General features: G+C 41.8%; 1 protein-coding gene across 2 annotated transcripts in view; it reads right to left on the bottom strand.

Annotated features, from left to right (window-relative positions):
• Positions 1-12,592, bottom strand: part of SYNPR (synaptoporin) — a 214,832-nt gene continuing 202,240 nt past the window's right edge. For both annotated transcript variants that reach the window (XM_066596630.1, XM_066596631.1), the window contains 2 exons: positions 10,118-10,309; positions 1-2,463 (listed from right to left, as the gene is read on the bottom strand). In XM_066596630.1, the coding sequence (XP_066452727.1) occupies positions 2,158-2,463; positions 10,118-10,309 (498 nt within the window). In that variant the 3' untranslated portion in view covers positions 1-2,157. The remainder of the gene's footprint in view (positions 2,464-10,117; positions 10,310-12,592) is intronic.

The following is a 12,592-nucleotide window of genomic DNA, read 5'->3' as shown; positions in this document are numbered from 1 at the left end:
CAATTACAATAGAGATTGTCCACTTAGATCCATACATTTGTACATAATATTTGTATAGTAATAACTACATCATTTGTGCTTGTAATCTGCCAAGAGTACAGCCAAAAGGACGACAAATCAATGCACTAGGTAGTAGATTACAGTGACTAGAATACTCTTGGTAAGTTAAAAACTAGTTCTCTCAATACAGTCTTATCGCCTAAAATTCATGAATATAGATACATGTATTATAAAATAACATAAACCTGATACATAGGCCATCTATAGCTGGCGGTCCTTAATCAATGGACAATATTAAAAACCATATTGTTCACGAAAAAACACCAGACCAATTTTAAGCCAGTAGAAATTCCCCCAGATACATATATCATGATTTTCCATATATAACAGGATTGTATTACTAGATCAGACACATCAATAGCCAATTTTGAAAATCAGCAATAGCAATGTATTGTATTGATTAAAATTTACGGTAAAAAATACACGTAAGGTTTATTTAGCACACTGTGAATTATATTCAATGACCAAAAGACGCCATGTAGGGTAGTAATCTGGAGTATATGAAGATGTGCAATAAAATACACTCAGTATTGTTCTAGGATAGGCATAACAATATCTATTTAATGCAACTTCTTCTTCCTTCCAATGCCTAGATTGCTTGGTAGAGAGAGAGATCTGGCAGAGTGATCTAACAGAGAAAAAGTAGATAGCATGGGGCAAGTGCAATTGAGGAAGGAAAAATATCCTCCCATCCAACGTGTTTCGAAATATCAACTCTTCATCAGGCTCATGATATTCACATGGATCACTACAATCCTGCAATTCCTTGTATCTATCATTGACATGACACTAGTGCCCTTGCTACCCAGGCAAAATTCAACCATTCACTGATGACCAGTTTATCTGGCATCCTCCATCTACATAAAGGATATCGCTATTTTGCAAACTCAGAAGGTCAAGGCCTGGGGCGAAGATTCAATTAGATTCCCCTGTATAGAATACTCTGAGAGTAGCTTGTTGGCACCTTACCTAGCACCAAGGATCTGGGAAATATACCCCCTCCCCAAGCTTCTTACCTCTCTGAGTCAACATAAGATTGAAGACCATGAATTTATTAGGAAGCATTGACCTCATAGAGGTACTTCCTGTCAATATATTCATGGAACCCGTAATGAGTAAATGGGGTGTGTTCTTGTTAAGCTATTGCTTTGTCCACAAAATGTTTCACTCCAAAGTGTGTACATGATAGGGCTAGCATAACCTATGTATATATGTATACTCCCTGTAGAATGAACTATACGTTACATTGTAAACATTTACCACAGTAACTTGGTCCTCATCTCACACTCACTAGGAAGGTCACAACTACTCTACACGGTGTGACAAAGATGTCTGTACAAGCCACAGATATATTGGTAACGGTACAAGACGTCACTTTTGTCCCTAAAATATCGTATGAAGAATATAAAAAATATCTTATTGTTTTATATCTTGGGACTTTTTTTTTTTTTATTATGGGCCTCACATGCACAAAGTTCGTTGATGTTGACCATGATTAGAAGATAGAGTCCTCTTCATGAAGAGATCCCATTATTGTTATGGAGCACAACAAGTTGGTTGGAACACGTTGAATGCTTCACATAATGTTGGAACCCAAAAACTACAACAAAGGTTTCAACTTTTGCACAGTGTTACCATAACATATGGCTATAGTACAGCATATATACCTCATGTCACTCTAAGTTTATATTGCAAGAATACGTGTCCAAACCAAAGGATCATGCCCAAAACTATGCATAAAACAGAAGATTAACAGCCAACGCACATCTGTCAAGAAAGATGTAGCATGCAGGATTTGGGTTGAACAATACTGTTCTTAGCACAGTGAGATTTGTAATTTTTGCCACATATTAAAACATCTAGGTTTACAAAATGTGCTTACAGATATACACACAAACACAGTAGTTTTATACACTAGAGATCTTCACCAGTTCCTAAATGTGTCAGAATAGCACGATCCACCATCTGCGTTGGCTTCAACTCTAGAAGAAACTGTTAGACAGTCTCTTACGTATACAACGTATCGTTCCTACTGAAAGCATATCTTCTCAAGCTGTCTGTGGTCATTGAGGTGGAACATGTTTTACTCTATTTCTATTAAATCTGATTGGTAAAAGATGTTGGGCCCGTTTGGTTGTATCGAGCCTGGTTATAGTTTTGCTGGCCAAGTCCACCTGGTTGTCCAAAGTTTGGTTGTTGTCCAAGTCCTCCTTGTTGTTGGTTATATGGTGGAGTAGGTCCATAGGTATCTTGGTTGTATCCACCTTGGTTTAATGACTGGCTTCCAGACTGTTTTTCCATTGGCTCTTGAGGATATCTTTGCCCCGAAGCATGCCAGCCAGTTTCTTTAAAGACAAACCAGATGTTTCCAGCCCACAGAATAAAGTTTAGAAAACCGAAAACCTAGAAGTAAAATCAGATAACGGTATAATTAAAAACATATCTAAATAAGGAACATAAGATGTTCAGCAGGATATCTGGACATTGTACTCTAATGTAGCATATGTAGTGATGCAGTACTGTCACTACATGGGGGTATTAAAACTATAGGTCTTATTTACATGACTGTATATATGCCGCTATTTAGCGGCGTCAAAAAATTGGCTAAAAATCGCGGCCATCTGAAGCATTGGATTCCAATGTATTCATTCAGATGAACGATTTCTGGCCATGTAAAAAAATACATCGGGAAACAGTACATTGACGACCGTTTTCGGTAGCCGATTTTATATGCTGCGTCCAAAGATAGGTCTTTCCCTATCTTTTGTCGAGGTATGCTGGAAGCTCCCATAGACTCCTAAGGAAGCTGAAAAAAATTGGAGGGGGAGGGAGTTTACCTGCCTCCAATGCTCGGAAACGAAGCCAGCGGACTCTATTTATGCACTAGCAGTCATTTCGAGTATTTCTGCCTATTGAAGGATTTCTGCGCTGCAGTGTATGTTTGTGCCATTACGCAGTAGCCGCCCTTGTGAGTGGCCGAAAATATGCAGCTAAAGATCGGGATTCAATTGCAGTAATTCTTCATTTATGCGATTTCACGGCGCGTAACGGAGACCATAAAAACACATACGGGCATGTGAAGGAGGCCTTATACTTTAGGTGTTGGCTAGTTAGTATACAGCTCAATAGGGGTTAAACAGCCCAGTATTTTAGCTTCCCCTATTACAGCCAATTAGCATCAAGCTGGTGGGAGAAACAAATTTTATAAAAGTTTTTGAAATTATGTAAAAAGGAGACTAAAGAGAAATGGTCGTGTAGTGTGTAATGTAAATAAATTAAGCTGCTTTAGGGATCAGGCACTCACAGCAACTTCGAGATTTGGGCCACTGATGAATAATTGCTTTATAGAGAAGGCTGCATACTCCAGGGCTGTGGTTAAAAACGCACAGTAGGCAGTACGGAGCTGCAGGAAGGTTACAGGCTCCAGGGCTGTGATGAAAAAAACAATCTTGCAACTGGCAGTACAGAGCTGTAATGTAGCAAGCACTATAGCTACCACCATCAGGACTACACTTTTACTGGATTGGAATGTAAAGAATTGTGTCGTCATTTTTATGGATGTTTTTCCGTCAAGCTTTAAAACAAGTTGAACTCTTTTCTGCATCATGACTCTCTGGATTCTTTCTTTTATTGGAGTTTGCACTAGACTTTACCACCATACTAGGGAGCAAAGGCCAGCCACCCCAAAGCATCATCTTCATCCTGGTTACCACATGCAATCACCTCACTTGATGTCTTTGCTCCTGTTCCACCTAATCACTAAAGTGAGTCAGGGACTGACTGTAGTGGTCACGTGTTATGGGTGTCGGTGATGCCATGTCTGGCTTGTTGCACCGGGAGGAAGAGTTCTGGCAAAAGTGGAAGGGCGGGAGATCAGGTGAGGTGCATGTGGCTTTTTGTATGTTATTCCATTAGAGTGTGCAGTTTTGAAAAAAATTTTTTTACGTGGCTAACCAACATAGATATTCCATGAAATATAACAACCATTAACCCTTTCCAATCCAATTTCTATCCTGGTTTTCCTAGGGGGCTTACTCTTTTTCTGCCATTATACAACAGCGCTATATGCTGGCTAAAGCCAGTACTGCATGAGGTGACACGTTGGATAGGCTCCGACAGCAGAGAGGCTGGCAATATACAGTAAGAGAACCCCGACGGACGTCTTCCAACATTGGAGCTGTACAGCCTTAAATCATAATGTCTTCAGAGGTCAGACAGTGGATTGGAAAGGGCTGAAGAACCGTGAAGGAACAGTACGAGTTGGGGCTCAAGTGCTTGGCTATTTCTGATAGCTACCCTGTTTCCCTGAAAATAATACCTACTGCAAAAATAAGACCTAGCATGATTTTAAAATTTAATTTAATTTAATTAGATATATATTTTGGAGCAAAAAATAATATAGGACCCCGTCTTATTTTCAGGGAAACACAGTAGTCGGAAAGAGACAGCTGGGTTTTCTCGGCCATGAAAAGCTAAGATGGGAATACCTCTTTAAGCTGCACTGTGCTATTTGGTTGGCGCTGTTGAAGTGATATTTGGTGCTGCACTTTGTTATTTGGTACTGATGGACCGATATTTTGTGCTGTACTGTGGTACTTATTTGGCGTTGTTGACAAGATAGTTTGTGCTGCATGCTGGTAGTTGGTGCTGCTAGGGGTTAGTAGTATGTGTCTTGCATGGTGGTAGTTGGGACTGCTAGGGGGTAGTAGAATATGTGTGTTGCATGGTGGTAGTTGGTGCTGCTATAGGTTAGTAGTATGTGTCTTGCATGGTAGTAGTTGGCGTTGCTAGGGGTTAGTAGTATGTGTGGTGCATGGTGGTAGTTGGTGCTGCTAGGGGTTAGTAGTATCTGTGCTGTATGATGATATTTATTTGGCTCTGCTGGGGGTAATATGGGTGCTGCATGGTGGCATTTGGCACTAAGTGGTAGTATTTGTTCCTTGATGAGGTCCTGACATCACTAAGGGTTTGCTGGTGAGGCCCATGTAGGAAGTGTTTGAGAAGCCCTGATCTATTGGATTAAACCAATACATAACAGAAGATAATACGGTTCTTGCTTGTGGGCTCCTATTCGGCTCCCCCAGTAAACCCAGTTTTAGAACAGCATATTACAGATGCATTTATGCTTGTGTAATATGGATGAGTGTCCTGGCCTGACTGCAGGTCTACTGATCCCCATGATACTGTGATTTTTGGTCAGTTGGGTTGGGCTGGGACACCTATTCATATTATAGGCAATACACTAGTCTGAGTCTAACCTTAAGTACAAATTGCTGCAGCGTGCATTATGCACCACTATTTTTCTGCAATATCGAGGGGTCAATATTGTAAGTGGGCTTGTGAGCCAGGGCTGCTTTTTAATCCCAGTCTGGCCCTGGTCCTATTATTGAGTGAGGGCTTCAGGATGTACTACTAATAAGTGCGGCCAGAGAGGGTCTTTCTTTTAAAGGGGTTATCTCACAACAGGACAAGATAGAACAGGTGATATGTCTGATCGGATGGGGTCTCACCACTGAGACCTTCACTGATCCTGAGAATGGCGGTCTCTTTTCACTCTTTTTGCTGAATCAACTCGAAGTGAGATCACACTGAATGGAGCCATGGCCGTGCAAGTGCTCCGTCCATTCTTTTCAGAGGGGCTAATGGCCAGCTAATTCCGTCAGCTTAATTGAAATGAATAGAACGGCATCGTGCATGTGCAGCTACAGCTCCTTTAAATATGATATCACTCCAGGTCGTTTCAGCGATCTCGCAGTGACAAAAAGACGAGAACAAGGGACCCTTGTTCTCATGATCAGTGGAGGTCTCAGTGGTGACGTTTATCAGATATGCTACGGATAGGTGATAAAGCGTGTCAAGTGACTATGCCTTTAACTGGAGCCACATAGTGGGCCTTATTCTTAATTGGGGCACACAGGAGGTCCTATGACTAAATAGGGCCATTAAGGGGATCACTATTAAGCAGTAGGACCACAGCAGACACATCATTATTGTGGGTGGGAGGGGGGTACTGAAAAGTTTAATAGGGGTTGCAGCAGAATGATAGGGAGTGTGAACAGAGGCGAGTCATGCCTGAAAGACTGGTAGTCTCAGTCCAGATAATATAAAACAAAATATGGAAAACTCAAAAAAAGAGACAGCATCACCTGTGTTGACTGGAGGTACCTGCACTGTAATCACTATCATTGTGTAGAGCCAGTATTTTAGTACAATATTAATAACTATTATTTAGAGTTAGACTAAAGTTAAGCAACTGTATCCAGTTGTGTTGCATCATAAAGGTTGTCTTATAGAATATACAGGATTTTTTGGGAAGGGTTCTGATGCTGAAATCAATGGGGTCTATTTCAGTGCGAGTTTTGTGCGTCTCGCATTGCGAGCAACTCGCTTGTGTGAATGCAACCTTACCAGGGTAGAAACGAAAGCTCATCTACAATAACCTAGTCATGCCTAGCTGGCTTTATATAGATGAAAGAATAAGGCATGATTTGTTCCTTTGCTGCGCACAGCCATTGTGAGATATAGAATGTCCCGATAATGGCTTCTCTTCACAGCGAGATAATGCTTCTTCTGATACTGTATTCTTTCTCAATTGCAATAACCTAGCTTGAAGTGATTGACGTCACATAATTAACTGATTCTAGGCATCTACAGTTGGGAAATAGGTACAAAAAACCATTATGCTATCATAGAATGGAGTTAGGTTGGCATTGGCATGGAATGGAAGAAAGATCCAAAACGCTGGTCTCTATTCTATAGGGTGGAATGTACAGTGCAGATCTATTCTAATGACTCTTTAGTAAATGAACCTGCAGGAGTGTTGAAGGATCATTACTTGGTGCAGCCTCTGTTGTTCCCACTGTCCTAAATTGTTTCATCTCCGCAAGATATTGCCCCAATGAAAAAGAGCATTTATCGGCTTTATGGCGTCCTACGGAGGTGGTGTGCCGTGTCACCTTTCAAGTTAAAATTGAATTTGGGGATAAATGAAGATGTGAGTGACTTCCTCATATATTATTCATCTCCCCGCTACATCTGTCACACGAGTGGCATTTATATTCAAATTATTGAGTGTCACAAGAAAATGTAATCTTAAATGCTTTGTAGATTAAATTTCAAGACTGTATGTGTTCTGGTGGGAGAGTAATTAGGTAACCTCGACACCGTGTGATTTATTGTGCCTCAGACAATCTCCTCTCTCTGCTTGTCAGGACAACCCTTATTAAAATTTACTGTTTTTGGTGTTTGTACGGCATGGTGTACATAATGAAAGCTCTTGGAGATGACCACACAAAATTGTTGTATAACATGGGCTTTGTTTCCCAAAACTGAAAGAAAAAAACGTCTTGGTTTGGATAAATGAGGCTAATTGTCCCCTATAGCAGGGATGTCAAACTCATGTTGACCGAGGACCATATCAGCATTATGGTTGCCTTCAAGGGGCGATTGTAATTGGAAGACTGTATTGGGTATTTTAAAAAGGAGGGAGAACAGAAGGAGCAGAGCACGGTTCTAGTCCAGAAAAATTAGGGCACAAGTCCCCCAATACAGACACACAACTCTAAACTGCTAGGGGGTCAGAGAAAAGGAAAAATTATGGGAGTTAGCGGAAAAATTTCCCCCAAAATTCCTTAGGGCACAGCCCTTACTCACTGGGTTAAGCAGTATAACACAACGTCCTCTCTGATCCGTGCAGCAAGCCCACAGTATATGGACAGGCGGGGTGGAACAGACTGTCCTCTGTAGGATTAAAGCGAGGACCAGCCAAGATGTACAAGCCACCTCAAGGTCTGAGCCCTGGCAAGCAGCACTGTACCTCAGGATAGGATCAGTGGGATAAGGAGATAGGGGAGTACACAAAGGCTCTGGGGGCTGCAGCAACAACCGCAATGCTCAGTTTGCATGCATCTGACATCACAGTATAGGACCAAGATGGCAGCCACGATCTTTGTACCCATCGTCAAGCCGCAAAGAAGTCCAAAGCTCACCAGAGGGTCTTCCTGGCACAGCTTAGGGTCCTCTGATCTAGAAGAGGCTCTTCTGTGTCTGGACTTCACAGACCACATAAAAAGACGCATATGGTCCACGAGGCCTTGAGTTTGACACATGTTGTCCAGAGGGTTGCTCCTCTTAGGACCTGTTTACATCTTGTTTTTCTTCTAAGTAGGTTATGTTCTCATCTGCATTAACAGAATCTGTTCTCCTGCTCTATTATGGGTACAGGAAAGGGGAAACCCCTGGCTGACCAGACCTGTCTTAGGAGGGAATGGAATGGCACTGAACGGATCCCATTGACCATAATAAGGTCAGTTTGCTTTCCAGTCAGCATTTTACTGGACGAGAAGCACCCGCATGTAGGTCTTTTTCATCTTGGATTTCATGCTGGATCTGCAATGCAGATGTGAATGTACAGGGACATTTATGATGGAATGCGGAACATGGACTCCATACCTTGTTTCATCTGTTTTTTGGCTTTAAAAAGACCTCTACAGGTCGAAACGTCGCCTAATTTTTAAACTATGAAACAATAAAGCATGTTCCTTTAGACAAGGAGTTTTTTTTGTGCATCACTATATGCTGCCACCTTTTCTGCTATACCTACTATGAGCGTTTTTAGAGAGACTGTAACCTACTTTCAGCCCTATGAGCTAAGCTTATTGGCTGAAATTGGGTGACCCGCTGAGCCCAGGGATGTACGTGTCATACTTATCTCCCCCGTTGTTCCCCAAGTGTCAGAACTGGAAGCCGCTGCTCAGTGCATTGAATGGCGCTGCTAAGTAGTCCTACTATTGTAAAGTTAGAATGGGCAGACTACTTAGTGCGCCACTCAATGCACTGAGCGGTGGCTTCCAGAGCTGAACCTGGGGAATAAAGGGGAGGTAAGTATAACACTTCCAACCGAGAACTCAGCTGGTCAGCTACTTTTAGCCCATAAACTTAGCTTATAAGGCTAAGGGCTCCCACACACTTGCGTTTTCTTAACGCTGCGTTTTTTGTCAACGCGATTGTCAATGGGACTTTTTAATGTTAAAAATGCAACGCAACTTGCGTTTTTGGTGCATTGCGTTTTTAACATTAAAAAGTCCCATTGACAATCGCGTCAACAAAAAACGCAGTGTTAAAAAAAAGCAAGTGTGTGGGAGCCCTAAAAGTAGGTGACAGTCTCTTTAAGAAAAAGAATGAAAAATGCTGCAATCAGTTAGTTGTAGGACAATAAGGAGTTATGAGATCTGTGGTTCCCTATTTGTGATGTTTTTGCTCACTTTTGGTGCATTTTCTTGATTCACATCTTTTTGTTTTTAGGCTTTAGGTATAACATTTTTTCCAGATGTTTTCCCATAGACCTCTCTATAAGAAAAGAAACCACTGGAAAAAAAAGTTTGTATAAAAAATATAGCACTAAATACTATGAAAAATAGCTAGTAAAAACTGCTCAAAATTCTTTGCATTTTTCACAAGCCCACATAAAACATATGGGAGTCATTTATCGAAACAAATACTGAAGAAAAGTGCAGCCCATGGCAACGAATCACATTTGGGCTCTGCTACTTTTTAAAGGTCCTTTTGGAAATAAAAGCTGCAGTCAGATTGGTCACTATGGGCATCTCTTCTGTTTTTCTCCTGCACAAGTTTTAATACTTTTCACCCGACCTGTGAAAGAAGCCTAAAGGTGACCTGATAGACTTCTTCTGCAGGAAGGAATAAGTAGTGTCTATATAGCACCACTGATCTCTGTTTTATTTGTTAGTTCCTACACCAGAATGTGATGTTTCTACAAATAGACATTGACCAAACAGGTTGAAGGTAAATTTTGATTGACATGTATTACATGACTATTAAAGGTATATTTTATATTACAGGATTTTTCTTCAAAACCTCAAGACCGGACCCATTAAACAGAATGTTGCTAACATCTAATTATCTTACTTGACCTTTAAAGTCATAAAATCTGTGTCCACAGGTCCCGACATCCGCGGGAGAGATTCTGCATTGATGGGTGTAAGACACAAAGCCGGCAGCATTTGCCCCAGTCCTTCTGTCATGTGAAACAACTTACCACTGACGTATTGAGACTGGACATGATGGGACTACGCAGCGCCATACACTTGTTGGAGGGCTGTTTACAAGCCGATATCAGTAAGAGAATTTCATCAGGATCTGTCGCCACCTTAACATCCGAAAGTCCTTTAGCCCAGGCGGACGAGCTCACCAGCCACATGAACGAGAAAACGACAGTCACAATAAAATCCTGGGGAAAACATAAAAAAAACCCATAAACACAATGAAAAATACACATAAAAAACCTCCATCGCCTCTTGCAAAAACAAGAATAAATATTGGGGTCAGAGTATGTAATAGGTTTCCATGCAATCTTGTGGTACCCCATAGATAGCACCTTGTGATGTTGCTATGGTATGCAACAATTAATAAGAGAACGTACATCTGAAAGACTGGACGCAGATGTAGCAGAGCTGAACTTGCAATTTATGTGTTTCTTGATTAAGGCGGCTTCACACGGCGTATGCATTTTTGCGCAATGTATCTGTGTATGTATGAGGCTTTTTTGTGCATATTGGTGAGTGTTTACTGTATTTTTTGCGCACGCAGGGTATGTTCATTTGCACTCGGCAAATGAACACCCCCAGATTTAAATGGTAAATTAGCCTAATGACTTCCAGATGTGTTCTTTTTTCTACAGAATTGCGCAGTGATTCACGTATCCCTATGCGTATTGCGCGTGTTTGCGATCCCCTCATAGACTTCTATGGGGACTTTTAGTGCACAAATGCACAGAAAGAAGTCAGTTTCACACAGGTGTCTTTATGCAAGCAATACACAGAGAATAGAGCCCATTGATGTCAAGGGGTTTGTACGTATTTCCCTATTTTACATGTCCACAAAAAAAATAGCACCTGCTCTATCTTTCTGCATATTTGCGCACCAAAGGTCCCCATAGGAATCTATGGGGAGTTGCTCAAATGCAGGGCATGATACAGAAGGGAATGTGTGAAGCATTGTGCAATTCTGGGGAAAACGAACACATCTAGAACTCGTTAGGCTAAATAGCCGTTTAAATCGGAGCATGTTTGTTTGCTGCTTGCAAATCAACATGCCCTGCATGTGCAAAAAGTACAGTAAAATATGTTAATACAAGCGCAAAAAAGGTTCATATTTAGTGCTAGTTTAATCTTTAAGGCTTTATTCAGATGTCCTTATATTAGCCGGATATACGCTGTCCCTCTCTGCAGGTGGAGGAGACAGGATGGGCTGGGAGCAGTGCACTGAGCTACCGCCCCATCTCTGCCCCTCACCACTGTTTGCAATGGGAGGGGCAAGGACGGAGCTAAGTTCCACCCCGTCCCACCCCCTCCTATTGCAAATAGTGGCAAGGGGCGGAGAGGGGGTGGGAGCTCAGTGCACTGCTCCTGGCTCGGCCCGCCTCCTCCCTCTGCAGAGAGGGGCAGTGTACATTGGCCAGGCGTGAAAACACGGCTGATATACGCACGTCGGAATAAGCCCTTAGGGTCACAGCCACTTTTTGTTTGTTCACTTTTGTTTTTTCCTCCCTGCCTTCCAAAAAATCATACCTTCTTTATTTTTACATCAATATAGCCATCTGAGGGCTTGGTTTTTGTGGAACGAGTTGTCTGAGTTGTATTTTTAATGGTACCATTTAATGTATCAAAAAATACTCATCCTTTTTTAGGAATGTACACCATGGGGCAAAAATTATGTTAACTTTATTTGGTGGGTCAGTACGATTACAGTCATACCAAATTTAAATATACTCTTTGTAAAAAAAAATAATCAAGCCTGTAGAAGGAGTTGTCATTTTGCTGCAAAGTACAAGTGTAGTGACCTGTTTTTTCACTTGTTTAGAGCTTGTTGACCACTAGACGCCTCTAGGACGCATTCAAATATATTTCACTCAGTTACCAGAGTCTGAGAGGGGGCGCATTATTGGAATATGAGAAGCTGGATTGTGATGTCATGCCGTTCTGACCAGACTGTTAGAAGGTGTTGGGATCAGTGGATGCATGAGGGCACACACACACACAAGGCAACCAAGTTGAGGAAGCCCTCGACAGACCAACAGAGAATCATTTGATCGCCCAACAAGCACGAGCAGCTTGACCTGTTTCGTTGTCCATCCAGAGAGACAGGTGGCACCATTGTTACACCCCTGTGTCTGTTGGAACCATTTCCAGGAGCTTGGCCAAAGAACAGTTGGTCTCATGGAGCCCATTATGTGTTCTACCTTTGACACTTGCCATTGCCTCCATTTGCAGTGCTATCGTGAAAGATGAAACTGGTCTGCTACAGAGTGGAACGGGGTTGTCTTCAGCAATAAATCCAAGTTTAGTTTGGGCAGTAACAACAGATGTGTTTGTGTCTGGAGACCTAGGGGTGATGCCTCAATCCTGCCTTTGCTGTGGAAAGGCATGCTGTCCAAACTCATGGTGTGATAGTCTGACGGTCAATCATATATGACACTCGGTCACCCCTAGTAGTGGTATGAGGGACAATGACA

The sequence above is a fragment of the Eleutherodactylus coqui genome, chromosome 3, assembly GCF_035609145.1.
Source record: "Eleutherodactylus coqui strain aEleCoq1 chromosome 3, aEleCoq1.hap1, whole genome shotgun sequence".
Lineage (NCBI taxonomy): Eukaryota > Metazoa > Chordata > Amphibia > Anura > Eleutherodactylidae > Eleutherodactylus > Eleutherodactylus coqui.
The sequence above is the reverse complement of the archived record's forward strand: the minus strand, read 5'-3'. Positions and strand labels throughout refer to the sequence as shown.